The sequence below is a fragment of the Alosa sapidissima genome, chromosome 20, assembly GCF_018492685.1.
Source record: "Alosa sapidissima isolate fAloSap1 chromosome 20, fAloSap1.pri, whole genome shotgun sequence".
Lineage (NCBI taxonomy): Eukaryota > Metazoa > Chordata > Actinopteri > Clupeiformes > Clupeidae > Alosa > Alosa sapidissima.
This window is the reverse complement of record NC_055976.1, coordinates 4881880-4904861: the sequence shown is the minus strand read 5'-3', so window position 1 is coordinate 4904861 and position 22982 is coordinate 4881880. Positions and strand designations below refer to the sequence as shown.

Sequence of the window (22982 nt, the reverse complement as noted above, 5' to 3'; positions counted from 1 at the left end):
TTTGTGTTCACGTCTCTCTCTCTCAATGAATACAATGATACAATGGGAGTAAGACATGACTTGCATGAAATAAATCATTAATTGGAGTACTCTGTCAGCCATACTTCTGCTGCTTCTGTGTTTTCATGGGTTCTCCTCGGTAATAACAGTGTGACCTATAATTACTATAGGACTTGAATATAAGAATATATTATGAGTAGATAGTGTATAGTTCAATATAAATAATTATACAGGGGTTAGAACAGTTATGGATAAATAATAATGAATGAGAATAACACAATATTCATATTTTCATCCATAACATTTGTTTTGCAGAATTTGCCAAAACAGTGTTATAATGTTAGAATCAGAATTACAATAGTTTTTTTGTTTTATTTATTTTAGTTGTTGACAGAACTGCTCATAGACATAGAACATGCAGTTTTGTACCTCACTATAGAATATTATGGCAGTGAGTTTGAAGCATGTGATATCCACCAGTTCCTACTAACTTGTTCTGTTCATTTTGGCTTAGACCAATTGAGTGCACTCACCAATAATGGATGAATACTGCCCTTGTGTGGGGCATGCAACTGCTTTTCAAGCCTTATTAAATTTACCCTCATGAAATGAAGATGTTTTCTCTTTCTCTGGGCACACACGAGACACCTATTTGACTGTCTGCACGTTGCACACAGCAACGTGTTCATAGACACGCATCCAGACCAGCTTCCAAGAGAGTTCTTATTGAGTAGGTTTGGAGAAGGTACTGTGTTATACCTATATATGAAGTGGTAGTCTATATATGAGAGAATGTCTTAAAGCAAGGTTGCCCTAAAAATATTTTGAAAATATTTTAAAGTTAGTTGAAAATAAACCCTGTGTCACTCTTGATGACACTGCAGGCTTTTGTCCTTTTTATTCAAACCAGCTGACTCCCCTTCTCAGCATAGGTCATTACAAAGGCCCTCTTGGTTTATTTAGAGTGAATAATTCCCCTAAAGATGTCCAGTTTATTAGATGATTTGGTCCATGGCGAGGACAGCGGGTCCAGAATGTCTCATCAGCAATATCTTCTTTAATAGTCAACAGGACATTTCCAAACGGCAGAATGAGGCCTTACCACTGAACCTACAATATCGCAAAGGAATTCCACTTAGCTGGTGGAAAACAACACATTGTGTCAGATACAGATATGAAAAGACAACTTTTTATCACTTTTCCACTTTACATGTAATGGCCAAAGTGGTATAGACCAGTGGTATAGATTTTCTTGCTGGATGCCAGGGAGCTTTTATTTCATATTAAATGTTAAAAATAGAGAGAAAACCTGCTGCTAAATCTCAAGCACATCAAACAGTATAGCCTTATTCACAAGGACCCTGAATGCCACAAATAGCCATGGCTTTACTGTATAAAGTGTGTTTTTACGTTTTAATACTATGTTTTATATTTTAATACTAAAATTCATAGGCTACACACTCATGTAGGGATGATAAAGATGTATGTTGTTTAACCACCCATTCATAAAATCAACAAAAAAATGTCATGATCCCACCCACGACAAATTTGCAACAATGACTCTAAAATAATTTGCCACAATATTTTATATGTAAATTTGAAAAAATAAAGCACTATCTATCTTGATGGTCTTGAATGAAATCTCTAAACAGTAAGCTAAACAGCAATGAAGAGCACCACATTTGAAGGCCTGACTGCATGGGACTGACAGTGAATTGGTCAAATGAAATTAATTGTAAATTCTACAACTTCTTTGTTTACTTGTCATTTTAAATTGACATTCTGATAAGATAAATAATGCAACAGTCTGTATATTTAATACATTGACACCCAACACAGACCTATGCAACTTTTGCAACATGATTTCATGGTGGGGGCAAAATAAGCTAGATCTGTTTTGAAAGGACACAGCCTGCCAGTGTTTGTAAACAAAAGGTTTCTTGGGGCTGTTTGTTTTTGACATGTGAAAAAAGCCTGAGCTCTAAGAAATATAAAGAGACAAATGGGAAAAAGAATTGTTTGTATTGCTTTGCCATGCTCATCAGTTCATTCTACCAGGGCCAGGGAGCTGGTGTCTACTTGCAAACAAACAGCAGCCTCTCTTTTACTGCATGGGTTGGAACAAGCGATTGATTCAGCAGGGGGTTCTTGTGTGGACCCTCAGAAGCACCAGTAACTGACTCATATGTATGAGTGAATTGCAGAGCCTGCATGAGGGAGACAGTGCTCTGTGTTTTGTTCATAATTGCTCTACACAGATGCGCATGCTATATATATGCGTGTAAGTACACACAAACACATCTCATGCTGTGCATATGCCATATCATGTCTAAAAATGCAAAGACATTGATTATTTGTAATGTGGAACAAAGAAATTCAAATATAAGTAGCTTTAGCAATATAACTGCTGATGCAAAGCGGATTAACACTTGATTAATTATTTTTAAAGCGTATGGTGCTGTATATCCCCCCCAAAAGACACATTGTGTGTTGTGCTGCTATTCACAATTATAAAGTTATTCCGTATCTGCTGGTTACAGTTCATGATTCTAATTCAATAGCTTACACTTTTTGACAAACACTTTGTCGAATTACGCCTCCCACTGTCAAGTTTGTGTCCACAAAAAACAGTGGTGTTTGTACATGTACTGGGTCTGTAAATAGAAAATGAACACTGTGGCCAACTGAGCTATAAACAATTCCAACCAATCAACACGTTTCTTTATGAGCATGAACGGGAGGGGTGTAATTTGACTGATTGAGATCAAATATCAAAAACCTTTTGCCATGATCACAGGCTCTTCCTTTGAAGGCCTGTCTTACCTTACATGAAGTAAAAGTGTGTGTATGTGTGTGTTAATCTGCGCCTTCTGTGATAAGGGTCTTAAACAGCAATAATATGGGCGATACGCACACTGTTATCGGTTGAATACTTGCAATCTGCTGAGTTTGTGAGTATGACTGTGTCATTTCATCAGCAGCTGTTTTCTCAAGCAGACAAGCCTTAGGTCACGTCTCACCAGCATTTCCTGTTGTGGAACAGAAGTCCGCATTACCATTTTACTGTAACTCAAGGCTTCAGATTCTCAAAATTGACTTCTCTGCCCAAGGGGAGTGTCCAACTTCCTTTTTTAACAAATTCCAGAACAAGAGAGAAACTTCAAAATTTCCCCCAAAAAATAGATACAGTGGAATAGATAGATAGAATATGGAATAGAACGATTTGGAAAATGCATAGATGCCTATACACACAAGCACAAACCCCCATTTCATGAATTCTTTTATTCAGGCCAACTGTAAATGTCATTACAGCTACTATGAGTCATCAAAGCACAGAAAAATGTATCACACAGTTTTTTTGCTACAGTATACACAGAGAGAGAACTAGACAGACAATGAGAGAGCTAAATAGAGAGAGATTGAAGTGAACACAAAAACTGAAGTTTCTTATTAAGAGGAACTGAGTCATTACAATCTGACCACAGACCAACAAAACAGCTGTTGATCATGACCTATATTTTGACAGCGAAAAGTGAAAAAACAAACCAACATAGTTTTACCCAGAACCCCTGGTGTGAAATACCATACATTCCCTCTACCAACAAAAGGAGGAACAGAAAGTGAACATTAAGAAATGGCAAATTGAAGCCTCTGAGATCTCATGCACCTTCTGTTGAGTTGAAACGCCTACATTGTTGTCAGTGTGTGGGGAGAAACAAATATGGAAACCAGATGCAATGTCAAGTCCACTATTGTCACATTTCCCACTTCTTTCTAAATATGCACTTCTGAGACATTTTCATTCATTTACTCTTTGCCAAAAGAGGCTTGGTATCAAGCCAATATTCTACCCACTTATACAGGGTGACATCATCTGACCTCTAAAGTAACTGCATGGACCAATTTTAGTCCCTCACACCTCACCTCAAAAGCCTACTAAGGAAGAGCTGAAATAGTTACAACTAAGTTACAATAATAATAATATAATTAAAAATAACAAAAGACGTTCTTTCATTCGTCTTCAAATATTCAAACAGCTGAATTACTGACATGAACACTACAAACTTTTCTCACAAAAGATGTCCTAGACTGATGGCATCATGATGGAATGAAAATGTATGGAATGAAAATGTATTTCATCGATTATAGACAGAATACCAGCTGATACCAGTTGCATTGTTTTTTTTTAATCAGAGCAGCAGTTTTCAGATTACACTATGTGCTTATTAATTAATTGCAAAAGGGTTCTCCAATGTTTTCTCAGTTAGCCTTTTAAAATGATGTCAGATTAGTAAACAGAATGTGCCTTTGAAACATTGGATGAATGGCTGCTGATAATGGGCAATGAGGATATTGTATTAAAGATCATTTCTTTCTTCAACAGTCGAGAACCCTTTTGCAATTGCACATAATGTAATCTGAAAACTGCTGCTCTAATGGAGTGGAAAGGAAATTTCTAAGTGATTCCAAACTTTTGACCAGTAGTGTACATCAATATGCTACTGAGACATTAGCAGAAAATGACTACTGTATTATTTAGTAGTGGTTGTGTTGAAATGGTAACTCAGCTGATATAAATATACCACACACATCTAATTTAGACCTGTTTAAAAGCAGGTGAATGGCTGAAACACACTGACTTTTTAACACAGTTCTAGGTTTGTAAATAGATTTAAGTTCCCAAACCTGGAGAATTCATGCATGGAATTGGTTTAACAGATGAGGGAGAGATTTTGGTTGTTCAGAGAGTAGATTCACTTGTTGATTGGACCTAAATGAGAACCTCCTGTGTGGACCAATGCATGAGGTGGGCCCTCTCTAAACCTTGGGTCTAGAAGGCTGTGTCTGTCTTCGTACCACTACAAATTAAAGCCAATATTGTCTCATTTTTAATATTTCCATAACATAGGCAATAGAGTAGGGTCTGTATCATGAGTTATGACAAAAAACATCCAAAACATTTATCTATGGTGACGACAGCCCAAGAGAGAATTAGTAGTGGTTGGCTGCAGTGCTCAAAGCATCAGAGGGTGAAGGCTGCAGATGACTGGCGCTCTCCTGTGGCTGCAGTGACAAAAGACAAGAGTGGTAATAGTGGCATCATCAGTGCTGGATGTAGGCCAGCAGCTGTAAGGCCGGAGGCCGGTGCTGTAAGCAGACACCAGCCATGGAGCGGAGAGCGGGTGAAATATTTAGCACCAGGGCTGCCCCTCCCTGCCCCCTTTCCCAAACCCTTCAGACCCCATTTGACAGTGCTCATCACGGTCTCACCATGTCACTTATGTCAGTGCTATAGGACTGTTGGTCTCCAATGCCATTCAAATGCATGAGGAAGATCTACATCAGCACAGATTAAAATGAGCTTGAATCTTATTCACTGCGGTAGTTAAAGGGCATTAGTACTGCCTCATCAACTCTGATCACAAGAGGATAGCTATGTGGAAATGGAATGGAATTGATTAGGAGCAAATCAAATATAGATACATCACGAAAAGTGAAATAATGAGAAAATCATCTGGAAAATGAAATAGAAAGACAAATCTAGTCAGAACATTTTCTCTGTGCAACTCGATCCAGTAAACCATAAAAAAACCTACAACAAGGACGAAAACTATTATGCTTGATGGGAAAGTATTACACATGCTTGATGTGAGCGATCCACAGGATGAGCACATCTTGATTCAGTTTTGCTTCGAAACTGTCAGGCCTGTTTCTTACCCACAAATTCAAACAACCAATATAGCCTACCATATCCACTCATACAAATCTATTGGTTGAGAAAAACACATGATGAGACAAAAAAAAACCTTTTGCAGATGGATGGGTTTTTTTGTTTCTCGCAAAAGGAAATTGTCAAGACGGTTTACTCAAGAAGGCAAAGTGTAGGCTAATGTAAGGAGATTTGTAAGGTTTACACTTTAAAGGCTTGCATCACATGGCTAGATGATGACAGTAGGCTATACAAATTATACCTCTTTGGTCCCTAGAGGGAAAAGCTGCCTGTTGGCAATATCTCAGAATTGATCATTTATAGGCCTACCAAATTACAGTCAAATCTTGTAATATCTGTCTAAAACGTGAGGTTTTTCTATTTAGAGCCTAGACAGCATATGCAAAGGTGTCTATCCTTGCTCAGCAGCCATAAAGAAAAACATTACGGTTGCAGCTTATATGAAGCCCTCATCACGTCATTCTCCATCTAAACTGACTGCAGGTCAAGGGCAAGGTAATTTTATTGTCCCCAAGGGGCAATTATTTGCACAGCCAGCAGACAGACATAAGGACAAGAGACAACAATACATAAAAACATAAAAGCAGCAACAACAATGAGCATAAAAACATAAAAGCAGCAACAGCAATGATCAGGCTTAGCTTACGTGCATTCAATTAACCGATAGAACTGATTTCGTGCAAGTAGCCCACTAGTTCTGCCTTCACGAGGCCTACTAAAACGGTCATGAGAGCGCGAACAACAGCACGTCTTTGTGATTGAGCTATAGCTCCACCTTGCGGCTGCATCCTACCAGATCCTACACGGTCTGACCTGAAGGGCTGAATCAGGACAGCAAAAGCAAATTGATGAACAGGAAGTGTTTTCAGTGAGCTGTTAGGCTAAGTTATGTCTTTTAGCGAGCGCTTTTATCCAAAACAACATTAAGACATTAGGCTAACCAAGTAAATATTATGGTTTAATTATGGCTTAAAATGAGATAAGCATTAGGCCTAGCTAATGTTTTAAATGAAAAATTAGGCCATTGATGAAATACACTCTAATATCAACTGTAAATACAACTATCCAAATGTAGCCAGAAAGACCGAGAAAGGTCATACCGTGATCAGACATCGCGCATTATTACCAAAACAACAAACACACTCAATAGCACAATGACGACTTTAAGGATTCAAGGACGCTTTATTGTCAGTAGGTTAGCCTACTCATGTCCCGATTGATTAAACAAAAAATTAAAAATGGGTAACACAATTATAATAAATTAAAATAATGGGTAATACAAAAGTATCATCCTATCCGAAAATCTCTATCGTTGCAGTATGTGCCCTGAATGACAGCAGTGTTCAGGGTGCTCAAAGTCCATGAGCAAGTTCAGGACTAAAGTGGAGTGAGTCAGGAGCAGTGTATGGTCAGATCACAGCAGAGGTGATAAATGTATCTGTCTAACAGCAGATGGGAAGAAACTGTTCCTCAGTCTGGTTGTTTTGGCCTCAATGGTGCATTGCCTTTTGCAAACAGTCTATGTAGGATGATGAGGGAGGCTCTGTTTTTGCCCCTGCTGGTATATATGTCCTCAATGGTTGGTAGGCTGCAGCTGATGGTCCACTGAGCCAGCTTAACCACCCGCTGCAGTGCATCCCTGTCTGCAGAATAGCAGCTGCCATACCACACCGTAATGCAGGAGGAGAGGATGCTCTGCAATCCGCACCTGTAAAAGGAGGTGAACACAGACCAGCCTGCTTCAACTGCCTTAAAAAATAGAGGTGCTGGCCCCAGCTGTGGCGCAACTGGCTGGGGCACCTGCACCGTACGCTGGCGACCCGGGTTTGATTCCCGCCCCGTGGTCCTTTCCGGATCCCACCCCTGCTCTCTCTCCACTGTCACTATCATTAAAGGCATAAAAAGGCCAAAAATATATACTTTAAAAAAAAAAAAAAAAATAGAGGTGCTGATGGGCCTATTGTATCGTATCCATTCCAGACCATTTCAGATGTGCACCCCAGGTATTTAAAGCAGGAGATAACTTCAACCTCTGCACTGTCAATGTGTATGCTGACTCGTATTTTTAAGTGACAAGTCCTATGTGTCATCTGCAAATTTCAGTTAATGATTGTTTGGGTACTGAGATGTGCAGTCATAGGTCAGCAGAGTTTACTGTCAGACATGGGCAGTAGGCCTATTTCATTTATATGCATTTTAAATATGTATTTAATTACTTTAGTGTATTTTGTCATTTGTATTTTGTAGGATTGGAACAAATCTAATGTAGTTTGTAACAAAATACTTTGAGGGATTGTAGAGTATTTCAAATACTTAAATACTTAAGAAAAATCTGTAATTTATTCTCTAATAAGCCAAAATTTCATCACTCAGTTAAATATACTACCTTTACCTATACCCATGACAATAAGCTATAACCATGACAATATAAGCTATGCTTATCATAGTCCGGGAGCCAAAGGCCAGAGTCTTGGTGAACCTGGTTTTGCAGTTAAAAAAATGTTTTTTCTTTGTTGTTTCTTGTTGCCTAGGGGTTACTCCATAAGAATAGGTTGGGTGCCCAATGATATCCCTTGGGCAATTCCCTATATTCAGCTCTAAAGTTGACCTAAGTAGTGATTTGTCCATACAAATACTAATTTCATTACCCTTTTGGAAGGACAGCGTAAAATGTAAACCCATTTTTCCTTTTTCTTGCAGTAGTAAACCACATTGTGACCAACTTAAGTGTTAGATCCAACTTTTCTCTTTTACAATCCCCTCTGGACATGTCTAAAGTTGGAAAAAATGTTTGTGCCACCAATTTTATGTCACCCTGTTTCATCATCCCCTTAGAACATTAAAAGTTGAAAACAAAATAAAAAATAACTAACTTCAGGAGCTTGAATTGTACGATGTGTCAAGTGCAACAAGACTAAGGGCCCTATCATGACAGTCTAAAACGCATGGTCACTGGCGAATAGTTTCGGGGTTTGTCCAGTCCATATTGGGTGTGGTTTAGTTATGAAATGCTATGAAACGTACGGCGCATGGCGCAAGAAGGTGGGCCTTATGCTTCTTAATCAGTAATGGGTGTGTTTTGGGCATGAAATCATTTAAACCAATGAGTAATTCCCTTTAACAGTGCGCAGCGCAACTTCAAACAGCGCAGCGCGGTATTTTGATAGTCAGCAGTGCAGTTGAAGGAATCTGCTTGCATGCAAGACCGTATGGAACAGGTATTCCACTTAACCATGCTTTACTAAAACCTAGCAGAGTATGGCGTACATGCATTTGCACTCGTCTATTATTTGAACTCATTGGGAAAGTGAAACTAACTTCACCATGGTCTCATAGTACCTAATAGCTGATGTTCATTCTCACTACAGGACAGTTAATAAAACCACTTAATGGATTTGACATGAGGATTTATGCCAGCGATAACATCCGCCGAGGTATGCAGAAATAATGGAGGAGACAAACACAAAGACCCCCCCGATGCGAAAAGAGTTTTCTCCACCAAGTTAATTCATTCTGTATATCGGGACACCTTACAGGATGTTATTCTGTTTGTCCCCCTTGTTGCCAGTTATGTATGTAGGCATTTATAGCACAAAAAGGGAAATGCGGTTCAGTTTAAAAAGAGGGCGACCTGTTAAATTTGTCGTACTACATTCATTGGTTACGGAAATGATGGTGGGTTTGCTGTGTTACAGTTGATTCCACTATTGTGAAGTCTGCTTCTTGTCAGTTTAATCATCGTTTACATTGATATGGGATGCAGATAACCATTTACCAGATATACTTCATATATATACTTTGTATTTACCAGATATACTTCATAGGAGCCCCAATGTACAGAATTAATAGCCCACTGCCAGCCAATCAGAAAATAGTATTTCTTGTCTCTTGGGGATACGTTTTCAACATGCCTTGTAGTTTCTTTTAAAAGTAGGTATACCATGATTATTGTGTGGGTATTTTTGTATTTTCAAATGACTAATTACTTGTATTTTAATTAAATACATTTTTCATTTTGTATTTTTGTTACATTTTATGAGCCAGTATTTGTAGTTTGTAACAAAATAATTTTTGATGTATTTGTGCCCACCTCTGTATACAGTAAGGGTCTCAGGACACATCTCTGGGGGGCGCCGGGGAGGAGGATATGGTGGAAAGCATCTTGGATCCTGAAAGATTGGCGTCTGTTTGTTAGAAAGTCTAAGATCCAATTGCAGAGTGTTGTGGTTGGTCCAAGTACTGACAGTTTGTTCACCAGCGTTTGGGGGATGGAAGTATTAAACGCAGAGCTGCAGTCCAGAGAGAGTAGTCTGACATAAGAGTCCTTCTTCAACAGGTGAGTGAGTGCTAGATGGATCATCGAAGAGATTACGTCGACAGTTGAGTGATTCTTCCTGTATGCATACTGATGGGGGTCCACAGTTACATTGATCATCCTCTTTACCTCCATTACCAGCCTCTCAAAGCCTTTTGTGATTATGGGCATCAGAGCTACGTCGTAGTTGTTAAGGCATGACACCTCTGTGCTCTTAGGGGGATGATAGTAAAGGTCTTAAGGCATGTTGGTACAGCTTCCTGGAAGAGTGAGGTGTTAAAGATGTCGGTCAGCACCTCAGTTAGCTTGTCTCTGACTTGTGGGACATGTAAATGACACACACACACACACACATGCAGGCACGCACACACGCACACACACACACACACACACACATGCAGGCACGCACACACACACACACACACACACACACACGCACACGCACACGCACACGCACACATACACATTTTTAAGGCATCATCAACTAAGCAAGTGCTAAACAGAAACCTGGACCTGGTAGCTTAGAGCCTGCATTGATGAGCTGCCTAAAAGGGCCTATTGTAGACATTAAGGGGGCAGCCGTGGCCTACTGGTTAGTGCTTCCGACTTGTAACCGGAGGGTTGCCAGTTTGAACCCCAACCAGTAGGCACGGCTGAAGTGCCCTTGAGCAAGGCACCTAACCCCTCACTGCTCCCGAGCGCCGCTGTTGTTGCAGGCAGCTCACTGCGCCGGGATTAGTGTGTGCTTCACCTCACTGTGTGTTCACTGTGAGCTAAATGTGTTTCACTAATTCACAGACTGGGATAAATGCAGAGACCAAATTTCCCTCACGGGATCAAAAGAGTATATATACTTATACTTATACTTATACTTATACTTAGAGGGGTACTACTGTCGAGACTCTCTGTGGTCTGCTGGGCCTAATTCAGTTGGCACTGCCAAAGGAGGATGCCCACTTGACCACCCCTTGAAGAGCTCACATGTGTATGATATACTTGCATGGGACACTGAGGGACACAGACCTGTGCAGAGAGCACACATGTCTGAGGGAAATGGGAAACAAACAAAAAAAAAACTAAAGGGAAAAAATCCATCTGCCAACACATCCATTTGAGAAAAAAAGATTTACTGGGTGGTAGGTTCCAGACAGTACTTTTAGCCTTACTGAAATTCATGCATGCATGCATGAAAAAGACATGCATGAGTTAACTGGTTAATCTGTGTATACATATTCATGTAGGCCTAATATCTTCAGTTCCTGTTTCTTCGACTCCCTGTGCGGCGTTGTGGTTCCTCATCAGGTGTGTCCATGTGAACATTTTTGCCTTTCCCTTTTGCCTATTAGACACAAGTGAATAATCAGGTCTCATCCACACTTCTGAACGTCATTTTCATATTCATATTCAACCTATTCTTCTTACTGAAACATATTATTAGTTGTGTTCTGTGAATCGCTATCGGTTCCACAAAAGGTTGCTGATATTTGAGCGCAATAGCCAAACAAACACCCTTCCCTTCTCTGCTCCTCAAACTCCGTGTTGATTGGCTGGGATTGTTTACGCCTTGGTCCCTGGCAGCTACAGTGTTTTGATTCCCATTTACAGCGAGTGGTGATCCGGGGAGTAGACTCACTTGTGGAGTGGGCTGAACCTGGGTGGGCGTTTCCCCCGGAGACCGCTTGTCCTCTAGGGTCCGAAGCTGCTTGAGACGGGCCTTCTCCAAACTCTCAGTCTGTGTCTGCAAGGCCTCTACCGTACATACAACACACGGAAGCACACAATTAAACTTGACATGGAAACTATTTCTGGATCGCCGGCCTCAGCCTTTTTGTTAGGAATATGCATTATGTGACACTAGCCACTCCAAAAATCACTTAGTTGAAGCCAATCCTCATGTGTAGATTGTGAGTATGTATGTAGGGAAAACATTAAAACACACTGTTACCTAGTAGAGCGGGATCAGGGTTGACCAATTGTGGTGTGATAGAGGCATAAGACCCATCGGACTGTCCTGTGAAAAGACACAATATGTAGGCCTAAAAATATGAGTATGGTGACATAAGAGTGGTGGGGAGAGGGGCTGAGTGGATGTGGGCACAGGCGTACGGTTAATGGAACAGACGGTGAAGGTACATCGGGAAGGCAGCAGACGACCGGCGCTCTCCTGTGGCTGGGTTAAAAAGAGGAGCTTCAGGACACCTCGCTCATCACAGAGATCCACCAAGTCTGAAATAGAAACACACACACACACATACTCATGACAAACCCACACTGGAAACAAGGAGAAATATTTTTCTTTCACGCAAACACTAGGTGATTTAACCATATGGAGTGGTGTGGATGGCATTACGGATTGCATGTCAAAGTACAGTATACAGGGGGAGGACAATTAGACGGGTTGCACAGCATATCCAAGATGGCATCAATGAGCCTTAGCCTACTTAAGTAAACTCCCACTGTCATTAGGTAGGGTATCAATCAGACACAGTTAAACAACACTAGTAATGGAGGACTCATTAGGGCATGGAGGGGATGGATGCCAGTGCCGTAAGCAGACACCAGCCGTGGAGCGGAGAGCAGGTGAAATATTTAGCACTGGGGCCTCTGCACAACCCCCCTTCCCAAATCCCTCAAACCCTGCTGGACTGTGCTCCATTACTGTCCCATCATGTCACGCTCTCCAAACACATGCTTTGATCTATAGGTCATTTCCACTTTATAAAACAAGGGTCATCACAGGTACCTTCGACAGATGACATTTAGCCTTGTGTATTTCACCCACAATTACCATTTTTTATTTTTTTTATTCTGGACAACAAATGTAGTGATACCATATTGGGTAATATTCTAAATCCATTTCATAATCATGCTGTGACCATAATGTTAGAAGAAGGTAGGCTTGTGGATTAAATGCTTTGCTTTGCCCCTGAACAAAATATTCTGAGCTGATTCATTGTGTTTTATCACTTTACCTGATTCTAGCAGTCCAAGCTTGGCTCGTATAAACTGGAGCAGAAGCAGGGTGGGGCAGTTGGTGTTAGTGAGGAACTGCTCACCATCTGTGATCATAAAAGCACAACGAGGGGGAATCACATGGGGTATGCAGAATTACAGAATAACAGAACAACATCTGAAAAAACCAAGTCATGAATATGGGGTCTGCTCCAAACAGTAGGTATCATGGGGGAAAAAAGAAATTGAAAAGACATAATATTTTATTTCTTTGGAATTGTCTATTCCATCCTCCATATTCCCCAAAACCATGGAATGAACACTTTATATGGTTATTACACAATTTATCCAGCAATATCTCTAGACTATAGCATTAGAAAGGCTACAATACACACAAACATGGTTCTTACCTCCATGTTTTATGTACACGAACATCAAGTCAAGCAGCAGAGCCTGTGGAACTCGAGTCCTTAGTGAAAGAAGATCAGTTTGGATTAACTCTTGACTAGAGAACGCCAGGTTGTCAGGTATGGTATGATGTCATAATGCTGAAATAAAGAGCCTAGAATGTACTCAAGTTCATGATAGGAGTGACTGGGACTGTGATGGAACAACATTGTCAACATAATTTCTTTACATTGTTGCAAGCTTATGTTAAGGCATTTAGCAAGTAGGCAACTTGAAAATCAGACTAGGCAGGTCAATCCACCACACTGAGGTGTCATGAACAAAAACATTCTAATCTAGCTGCAGAGATAAGGCATGATTGAAGGAGTAATTTAGTTGATAATAAATAGACGTTTTAACTAAAATGGAATGTGATTAACTAGCAATGACAGTTGTTGATGACTCTGGCATCACAAAGTACCGGTATATGAGAATGTGCTATGAATTGTGCACATAATGACAACTCTAAAATCACATATAATTAGGAAGTAGAATGGATCAAGCTCTATTCTCTGGAAATATCAAAATGTTGGCTTTATTAAACCGTTTATTTACAGTCTATTTACAAATTACAAACACAAATGGAATGATAAGGCATGGCATCACATATTTATAAAAATGACTGAGACATCTAACATCCCAATACAATAAATATCCTAATAAATAACTCTGAAATCATCATCAACCATTATTTATTCAGTGGAAATTGACTGAGCATTAGAGCTTCAGAGTGTTACCTTTCATTTGAGACCAAGATTATGCTTCTACACAGAGTATGTCAGTATGAGCCTTTTATTGTCAGTATGCATTTTGGGTATAACCAAAGGTCATATTTGGGGTCAGTCTCCATAGGGCATTTTGCAAAACGCATGGGCATACCTCACCAAATATTCTATATAACTCTGTGTTAGTACTTCACACAGTAATTCTGAGGGTCTCAGCTTTTCAGAGTTCAATCATTTCCTTATAGGCCAAACTAGATGGGAATAATGGCCTCTGAAGTAAGCGCTGTGCAATTTCAGGCAAAACCTTGCAATTGGCTCAGGTATTATGTGGTTAAGCAACATGGTGTTCTTGAACAGTCCATCACAAATTTGAGACACATTTTGAGTCAGCTGTTGCTCTCTGGTCAGATTAGCATTTCGGCGAACCTTCAAAAGCGGCAGATCCTCCATTGCTAATGTGAAATACATTTAGAAATGTAGAAAGTTTTGTGCAAAATGTGTTTTTAGCTAAACAGAGATGTGATTAAAATGTTTGGTGATATTAATGAAATGACTGAACCAGAGGGATGCAAATAAAAAAAATCAGCAAATAGTAATATTCAATACAAAAAAGGATGGATGGATGTGATTTTAAAATGATAATTAACAGTAATACACACAAAGCACATTGGATAATGTAGTCTTCAGTAACAAACTCTCTCTGGCTCAGTGTAGTATATTTTCAGCTCTGAGTAAACCTTGCTTGATGAAACCAATGCACACATATGAATAAATGTTTACACATTACATAGAATGGAAACAAACTCATTGCAGCATTATACAGGCTGGTTTTTCAACGAGTTGCGGTCTCCCTCACAACACAAGCCGTCTCATTGAAGTCCGATTTAAAGGCATCCCTCAGTTCTGGAGATATTTGTACCCATCCCTGAGAACACAGAGAAAAGCACATCCTGAGTCAGTCCACGGTCTGATGCTTATCATCCATTGTTGCTGTTTCTTTCCTATTAACCTGAACCCAAATGATACAGATCTATTGCTTCCCCCATTCAGAAAGTCTAAAAAGAAACCTTGCCTCAACATTGCCACCATAATCATAGAAGAGATCGTTGAGATTTTTGGTTGCGTCAGGAACCACTGGAACAAAGATCACCCTGATCCTGTTAAACACAATAGTTACTTTAATAGTTACTTTAAAAAAGCCAAGGACATGTTGGGGTTTATATTCAAACAAACAGAATATGTAACTACCTATATAAATAACTAAATGTTACAAAGGAACTGAAGCCCATACTTACTGGGCACCAAGGAAACGGACGTCTACAGGGACAATGACTTCTGCTTACCTCTCACATTCTAATAGCACGCGGACCATGATGATCAGGATGATGGCCAGGGCCACAACTCCAAATGCCACATATAGGCCCTTTTTGACTGAGATATCTGGGAGGGAAGTGTAAAACAACAAAATAGAAAATCAGCCACTTCTAAGTAATTCAACAAGGGAGTTGAAGGTGTTATATAGCCATGTATGTGTGCATGAGGTTGTGTTGTTCCACCTGCTGAATTGCTGGGCTCCACAGGTCCCCACTGAACAGCTGCAGTCCAGTCACTCCAATATTTGAACTGTTTACAATGACTGGCATATCGACTTCTGACTCGAAACATGTATGATTTTGTCCGAGAGACTTTGGCAAAAGTGTAGGAAGTGCTTGCAGGCAAAAGCTCTTTTAAGTCCTGTGAATTAAAAAGAGTGTACAGATATGAAAGCTGAAAGCAAACCTGCTGGGACTTTTCACTCATTTCTGTTTCAATATCTTCACAGCCACCACATTCTAACCTGCCATGTCCCTGAGTCCATCCGGTAGGAAATCATACTCTCAACACAAGTGTCTTTGACAGGTCCACTGATATTCCACCATAGAGACACATCTCCAGTAGTGTTATTCCACAACACGGTTAGGTTCTGAGGTGGGTGAAGTTTCACTTTGAGAAAATAAGAATGAAAATGAGTCAACACTTTAACACAAAGAGACACTACAAAAGGAGTGTAGCAATGTAGGAACACAGAAGCTGAATTAAGTGCTGTATTTTTTTACATTCCTCAACATGAAACACACTAAATAGTCCATGCATATGATGATGATGAAAGATGTGATTCAGAAAGCCAAAACAACATTTGCCTTTATTATCATTATTCTTAATCTTTAATAATATTGCATATTAGATAACTAAAGTTGTCTTACCATCAATGCGCATATCATGTGTCTGATTTTTCTGTGTGGCCCCATGAAACAGTGAGGTGTGCAGGTGCTTGAATCTATTTCCTTGATGAAAAGGAAAGATGCAGCCGACACTACAGCCATCCTTAACTTGGTAAGTTGGGCACTCAGTATATTTTCTGGATGATGGGACACCGTCTGGAGTCCTGTGACACACAAGACATAATGGCAAAACAATTTTTTGCAGGTAACCAATGTCTTACACTAATTATTGGAATCTCAAATATTGGACTGATAAACCTTCTATATACTCACCAGTAACTGAAAGAGAAGCTTACATCACTATCGCAATTCCAGGTGCAGTTTACATTTTCCAAATTAACAATATAACAATCTACACCTGCAAAAGATGAATAAGAGTATATGGCGTTTTCTTTCTACCAAAAAGTGATTGTAGCATTTGTATAAAAACATGGTTTTGTAAAACATCTTAATTCAATGCTGAATCAATAAAATATATTTCACAGCTGTCAAGTAGATAAAACTGGTTCAGTATGAGTTAGAATGCTAAAACAGTCAACCTCAAAAAGGCTATACAATGGAGGTGTACAGGGGATTTGGAGATGTGAAAGTAAACCACTTGTTTTCACCTTGCCAAGGCACAAAATGTTACTAAACATTTTTAAATATAGGGCCCAGGTTGAAAAATACAGGAATTTTCATTTAACTGATCTAAGGTAGCACTAGCGTTGAGTGGAAATTGAATAAGATTTCAGTTCTAAAAATCCCACATGATATGGAGGCGGGGAAATTCCTTTACACCACTTTGACCTTTCTGAGTGCACGTTAAACTGTCAGTTGAACCATTACGACCAGAAAGATTAAAATACTGAAATAACTAATAACAAAATACAAGTGGAAAACAATGGAAATGAGAAATACGAAATACATCTTTCACTGTTGTAATTTCCTATTTTATTTGAAGAATGTGATAACATTACATTAAGTGAAGGTCTACATTATATAACCATATACTACCATATATGATGAAACTTAGAGTACTTACTTGGTATAGAGGTTAAACACCTTCCCATAACACAACAGACAATAAGGCCCCCAAAGAGAACCAAGAATGATTTGCTGGGGATCATTTTGAAGACTTTTTAAAACAACCATCCATACTGTGTGAAACGAACGCGTCTCCTGAACCTCTCGAAACTCTTGACGACTTCCTCTAAACGCAACTTTTGTCAACTTCCTCTTAACGCTTGCTGACTGTGCAGTTCACCTTCCATGACGTCGAACAAATACGTAGACATGTTCACAAACAAATACACAAGCTATATGCCGAGTGAACATTTATGGCTGTTAGGTGTGCTTTACCTTAAATACTGCTGTTAAAAACATTCCTGCACAATCTCTTTTTTCAGCATGTCTGTTTATTTCAGTAAGACTACTGGAGGACAAGAAGTGACACAATGGAGGACTAAAGAAATTACAGGAAAAAGCATTTTCTCGTCACTGCCTTACAAGGGTTGTTGTCTGTTTGGAAACGTGAACATATACACCATTGATCTTAAGAAGTTTCAAAAGCTATTTAAATAAGCATTTAGGAAGATCTAAATTATTTAATTAGTGTATGACATTCTTGTTTTTGCTACAGGTTATAATGAGCCTGTTAATTTCTCACACAAAGGATGAAACTTTTGGTTGAGCTTCTTTTATGCCTAAGTGTGTACACAATTATTTTGTGTACACACTTAAATATACGTATTTTGTCCTACAGGTATGATCAATAAGTGTACAGGAAGGAGATGGACACATGTAATCTGCTGCCCAGGAAATGGAAAGCTTGAAGCTTTACATGGACTCCCAGTGGTCAGTTTGTGCACAGGCCAAAAAGTATGCAGAGTAAAACATAATCATAAATGGCCCTTTGTACTTTAGACTTAAGAGAGTGTCTAACATGTCAAGGTATGTGTGTGTATGCGTCTTTGATGTATGCCTGCAGTTCTCAATCATGAGTAGCCTATTAAGATGTGGTGGGGGGGTTTTCTGGTCAGTATGCTTATGGCTTCACTGTCCTCATGCCTCATTCCTCCAGCTCATTCAGTGGAGGTTGTCCAAAGGCAGACATCGTTAAGGATGTCTCATTTCTTCAGAGGCACTCAGAGGAGACCGTAGCAGACAGACAGGATGGTTGACCCATGAGCAAGGCAACAGAAAAGCATCCCATGGAAATTATCTGATGTATGCGTTACTATATAAAATCCTCTCATTTTCCCTCTCCCAATCTAAAATGTATCAAAACCTCTAATATACTGAATCCTAATAATATGTCACAGTGGAGAAAAGAAAAAAAAAAGTTTTTTTTTTACACAGAGTGCCGTAAGTTCCTTGTGCTATTGGTTGATATTGGTCCTCACTGTGCGATTGGTCCTGACTGTGACATGTAAGAACACATACCCATGGGCGTCAGTTTGTTTTGAAATGTACAAGAGACAGAGTCTTTACATCATACCCGTTACTATAGTTATGCATGTCTGCCTCTGCTATTTTGATGAGTGTAGCCCAAATCCAAATGTACCGAAATTCAAAACCCATTGTGAGTCTGTACATAAACACCAACGTTTTTCTTGTAAGCACTGAGGATTGACAAATGTACTTTATGTGGGTAGACAGATGAATCATCAGTACCCAAAAAAACAATCAACAGAAAATACCTTTCAACAGCCTTCAAGCTGAACCTGCCATAGTCTGCCGTCATTCTTAGCCAAATATCTCCATCCATGTTTTGCCCACCCTGTTTTAACCAGACATTTCTCCTCAGTAGTCTGTTCCGAGCAGAGTAATCCCTCCTAACACTTTTGAATGATTCCGTTCAGAATTCACTTGAAAATTATTCAGTTTGCTGGTTAAGGTCTGTGTCTCCATCAGGCAAATCCAAGTGCTTTGTCCAGGAATTTTGCAAAGTTTTGTGGCTGACCAGGTAAAAAAGGTGTCAGTGTGGAGAAATCCATGGTCTTCAATGTTTCAGTCAGAGTCCTAAGAGAATAAACAAAGGAATAGTCAGAAAAGTGATGTATGCTAAGTAAAAACGAATCAAGTGCTCTGGGGAACAGAAGTTCTCACTCTATCTACATGCTAGTCCATGCTTTATATTAGGTGGCAAGAGCTAATAATTAAACAAGGTCTAGCCTACTGCTACTTTAGCCATGTAAGACAGCCACTGACCTGCAGGTGCAGTACAGAAGGTGTGAATCGCAATGCAACTGCTTGGCAAGCTCGAGCTGGTGATTGTCCATCAGCTTGTCGTTGATCACGACAAGGAGTGCTTTCTGTGCCCCGAGAGCTTCAAGACAACTTCCAGCCCCTTGAAAACAAAAAACAGTTATAACATAGCCTATTAAAAATCATGGGTAACACTTCCGTTCCACTTCTGTTCACCATTACCTGCGTGACTGATGACGAGGTCAGCTCTTTTCATATCGTCCGATATAGAATCTTTAAAACGGAAAGCATCCAACTTCAGTCCTGAACAGCTTTCAGGGCCAGGGAGGTGCGAACCATAACCAACCTGAAGGACTAATTCTGTGTAACCACGATCAATTAAAGCCTTAAAGAAAGCAAAAAATAAATGTTACATTTCAGGTGGGCGTATGATATATGACACTAACTTGACTAGCATGAACTCTTCAGAGAAACGTACATGGACCCAGACTTAATGCATTACCTTAACTGTATCCTCAGAAATCATAGTTTCGATCAGTTCATCAAATCTTGTCGTTCCGACTGTTACAAACACGCATTTCATGGCAACAGTTAAATAACACAGGTACTAATGACTTAAATTACAATCACCAGCAGGATCACACTTCACGTTGTTTGCGGAAATCTCTCGACAGCTGTCTGCTTCTTCGTTTTCTCCGGGGTCAGTAGAGCAGGGACTTGCTGAATTATCGCCACCAACTGGGCTGGAGGCTAGGTTTCAAAGTTGGATGAGGGAAACCTGAAATATTTTCAAAGGCCTACTTAAAACGAAAGAAATAACTCATTTACAACCACTCAACGACCATGTCATATTGTGAGAGCTAACTCCTCATTCCAGACATCAACTGCCAGATCAGTTTCTTACTTTACCCTTAATTTACCCATTTCATTTCCAAGATCTGCTATATCATTTCATTGTCAAATTGCAATAGCAAGGCTGCATTAGGATTTATACACTGCAAAATTATCGTTTGGTGTGTAGGTATGTGTTTGAGTATTTTTTATTCTATCACCTACTTACAACATTTTCCCCAAATTCCAAATAAAAAATATTGTCATTTTGAGTAGGCTATTTATTTGCAGAAAATGACAAATGGTCAAAATAACATAAACAAATAGGCCTAGTATTTTCAGACATCAAATAATGCAAGTTCATAAACAACACAATACTAGGCCTAACGTTTTAACTTAGGAAGAGTTCAGAAATCAATATTTGCTGGAATAACCATGATTGTGAATTAGATGATTAGATTAGATTCAACTTTATTGTGCAGAGTAGGCCTACAAGTACAAAGCCAACAAAATGCAGTTTGCGTCTAACCAGAAGTGCAAAAAAGCAGAAAAGTGCAATGTGATATACAGAGTATAGACAAGTGATGCATAGGCAGGACAAGAGATATAGTGCAGTGTAGACAGTATTATGCAATTACAGCTTTGTGGTTTGGCATGCTCTCCACCAGTCTTTCACATGCTGTTACTTTATGCCACTCCTGGTACAAAAACTCAAGCAGCTTTGATTGATGGCTTGTGACCATCCATCTTCCTATTGATCACATTCCTGAGGTTTTCAATGGGGGTCAGGTCTGGAGATTGGGCTGGCCATGACAGGGTCTTGATCTGGTGGTCCTTCATCCACACCTTGATTGACTTCGCTGTGTAGCATGGAGCATTGTCCTGCTGGAAAAAACAATTATCAGAGTTGGGGAACATCGTCAGAGCAGAAGGAAGCAAGTTTTCTTCCAGGATAACCTTGTCCGTGGCTTGATTCATGTGTCCTTTTTAAAGATACATCTGCCCGTGTCCGATTTCAGCGTTGCTGAAGCACTCCCAGATCATCACCGATCCTCCACCAAATTTCACAGTGGGTGCAAGACACTGTGGCTTGTAGGCCTAGGTCTCCATCTGACCATTAGACGACCAGGTGTTTAATAAAGCTGAAAATTGGACTCATCAGAGAAGATGACCTTACTCCAGTCGTCTATGGTCTAATCCTTATGGTCTAATAAACAGCTTGTGTCTAGTACTGTTAAGATTTGGTTCAAGTGATCACCTAATCAGTAGGCTACCTTATTAACTCATTGAATGCCAAGCTGTTCCTTGCACTTTTTACCCCCCCCCCCCCATTAATGCACAAATAGGCTGACACCAGACATAATTTCACTGCATTTCTTACTTCCAGTAACTATATGCATGTGACAATAAACTTCCTTGTATCCTTGTATCGGCCTAGCTATGAACACATGGCTCGTTTAAAAGGTGAGACTTTAAGCTCTCGGTGGGTGCAAACGGTGTGTATTTCTACACGCCCCTGTTCCTGAGAAATCCCAAGCTAAACAGTGGCTAGTTTTCATCAAAATCGCTGTTTTTTTTCTAGAAATGGAGATATAACGTCTTTCATGAAATATGAAGTGTTGCCTGTTACTTACTTGTGTAAACTTTCCGGGAAGTGATCAGCGAGACTGCCACCTAGTGATAGACCTACGAAAATGGCCTGGTTTTGACCTGATGTGCATGCGTCACTGATTCTAGAACTAAAACTAGAGAACGAGAACTAGAAAATGTAATTCCAGGGAATTACGAGTGCATGAAAATGCAAAAATGGCTGCTGAATGAAATATTGTTGAATATTGTCTAAAATATAATCTAAGTAAAAAGATGGAGGGGAGCCATAATTGATGACAGCTTACAGTTGGAATGGCCGAACAGTTAAATAGTTAAATAGTTTAAATAGTTAAATTATTTTATAGCAAATTATTGTATTGAGGACTTATTTTGAAGTTGAAGTTGTGGGCAGAGGAAACAGTTGACGGGAGTCAAAGTTGATGACAACTGACTGTTGCTAGAGTAGTTATGGTGGTTGCTATGCTGGTTGCTAAGTTAATGTTGGTTGCTAGGTTTTAACTGTGAATGTGGTTGCTAGGCTGTTGCTAGGGTACTTGAAGTCGTTTCTAGGTTGTTGCTAGGGTGTCCATGGTAGCTACTAAGAGAAATAAAGGAGTTACTACAGTGGTTTGCTAGTATAATCATGTTGGTTGCTATGGAAACTGACATAGATGCTTAATTTCAATGGTTGCTAAATTGGTTGCTAGGTAGGTGGTGGTTTAATATAGTAGGCTAGAGGCATAGTTGATGATAACTCACAGTTGGAATAGTTCAAAAGTTAAATAGTTAGATAGTTTAAATGGTCAAATTATTTAATAGGGAATTATTGTAGTGGAGACTTTTATTTTGAAACAGTTGTGGGCAGAGGAAGCAGTTAAACAGGATCTGTAGCCTTAATAGAGCCAGATTGTATGCTTAAAGCCTGAGACAGACAGTTGCTG

General features: G+C 39.6%; 3 protein-coding genes and 1 long non-coding RNA gene across 4 annotated transcripts; all 4 read right to left on the bottom strand.

Moving 5' to 3' along the window:
- Positions 1–11156: 11156 nt before the first annotated feature.
- On the bottom strand, positions 11157–13628 carry c20hxorf65 (chromosome 20 CXorf65 homolog). Its single transcript, XM_042074722.1, has 6 exons — positions 13409–13628; positions 13019–13105; positions 12153–12272; positions 11992–12057; positions 11680–11795; positions 11157–11385 (listed from the first exon to the last, which is right to left on the bottom strand). Exons 1-6 carry the CDS (start codon positions 13431–13433, stop codon positions 11299–11301), a joined length of 501 nt encoding a protein of 166 aa, XP_041930656.1. The 5' UTR covers positions 13434–13628; the 3' UTR covers positions 11157–11298.
- A 333-nt stretch (positions 13629–13961) lies between these two features.
- il2rgb (interleukin 2 receptor, gamma b) lies at positions 13962–18878 on the bottom strand. The gene is made up of 8 exons (XM_042074721.1): positions 17456–18878; positions 16705–16789; positions 16414–16595; positions 16008–16153; positions 15727–15904; positions 15514–15610; positions 15243–15327; positions 13962–15095 (listed from the first exon to the last, which is right to left on the bottom strand). The coding sequence occupies exons 1-8, from the start codon at positions 17538–17540 to the stop codon at positions 15003–15005; spliced, it is 951 nt and encodes a 316-aa protein (XP_041930655.1). The 5' UTR covers positions 17541–18878; the 3' UTR covers positions 13962–15002.
- Positions 18879–19035: 157 nt separating this feature from the next.
- On the bottom strand, positions 19036–20323 carry zgc:92907 (uncharacterized protein LOC436733 homolog). Its single transcript, XM_042074723.1, has 4 exons — positions 20123–20323; positions 19843–20005; positions 19624–19762; positions 19036–19434 (listed from the first exon to the last, which is right to left on the bottom strand). The coding sequence occupies exons 1-4, from the start codon at positions 20201–20203 to the stop codon at positions 19323–19325; spliced, it is 495 nt and encodes a 164-aa protein (XP_041930657.1). The 5' UTR covers positions 20204–20323; the 3' UTR covers positions 19036–19322.
- Positions 20324–21121: 798 nt separating this feature from the next.
- LOC121694602 lies at positions 21122–22128 on the bottom strand. Its single transcript, XR_006025834.1, has 2 exons — positions 22086–22128; positions 21122–21336 (listed from the first exon to the last, which is right to left on the bottom strand). It is a non-coding gene; the product is annotated as an uncharacterized LOC121694602 (long non-coding RNA).
- Positions 22129–22982: the final 854 nt, after the last annotated feature.

Excerpts from the sequence above, each read along its gene's own strand:
- zgc:92907 (XM_042074723.1), bottom strand. The coding sequence starts at position 20,203 with ATGAAATGCGTGTTTGTAACAGTCGGAACGACAAGATTTGATGAACTG. Across the intron at positions 19,763-19,842 it reads CCTCGTCATCAGTCACGCAG|GGGCTGGAAGTTGTCTTGAA; the intron begins GTAATGGTGAAC and ends TTTGTTTTCAAG. Across the intron at positions 19,435-19,623 it reads CTTCTGTACTGCACCTGCAG|GACTCTGACTGAAACATTGA; the intron begins GTCAGTGGCTGT and ends TTATTCTCTTAG.
- c20hxorf65 (XM_042074722.1), bottom strand. The coding sequence starts at position 13,433 with ATGTTCGTGTACATAAAACATGGAG. Across the intron at positions 12,273-13,018 it reads GCTTGGACTGCTAGAATCAG|ACTTGGTGGATCTCTGTGAT; the intron begins GTAAAGTGATAA and ends TTTCTATTTCAG. Across the intron at positions 11,796-11,991 it reads CCCTGATCCCGCTCTACTAG|AGGCCTTGCAGACACAGACT; the intron begins GTAACAGTGTGT and ends TATGTACGGTAG.
- il2rgb (XM_042074721.1), bottom strand. The coding sequence starts at position 17,540 with ATGATCCCCAGCAAATCATTCTTGGTTCTCTTTGGGGGCCTTATTGTC. Across the intron at positions 16,154-16,413 it reads ACATGATATGCGCATTGATG|TGAAACTTCACCCACCTCAG; the intron begins GTAAGACAACTT and ends ATTTTCTCAAAG. Across the intron at positions 15,905-16,007 it reads TGGACTCAGGGACATGGCAG|GACTTAAAAGAGCTTTTGCC; the intron begins GTTAGAATGTGG and ends TTTAATTCACAG.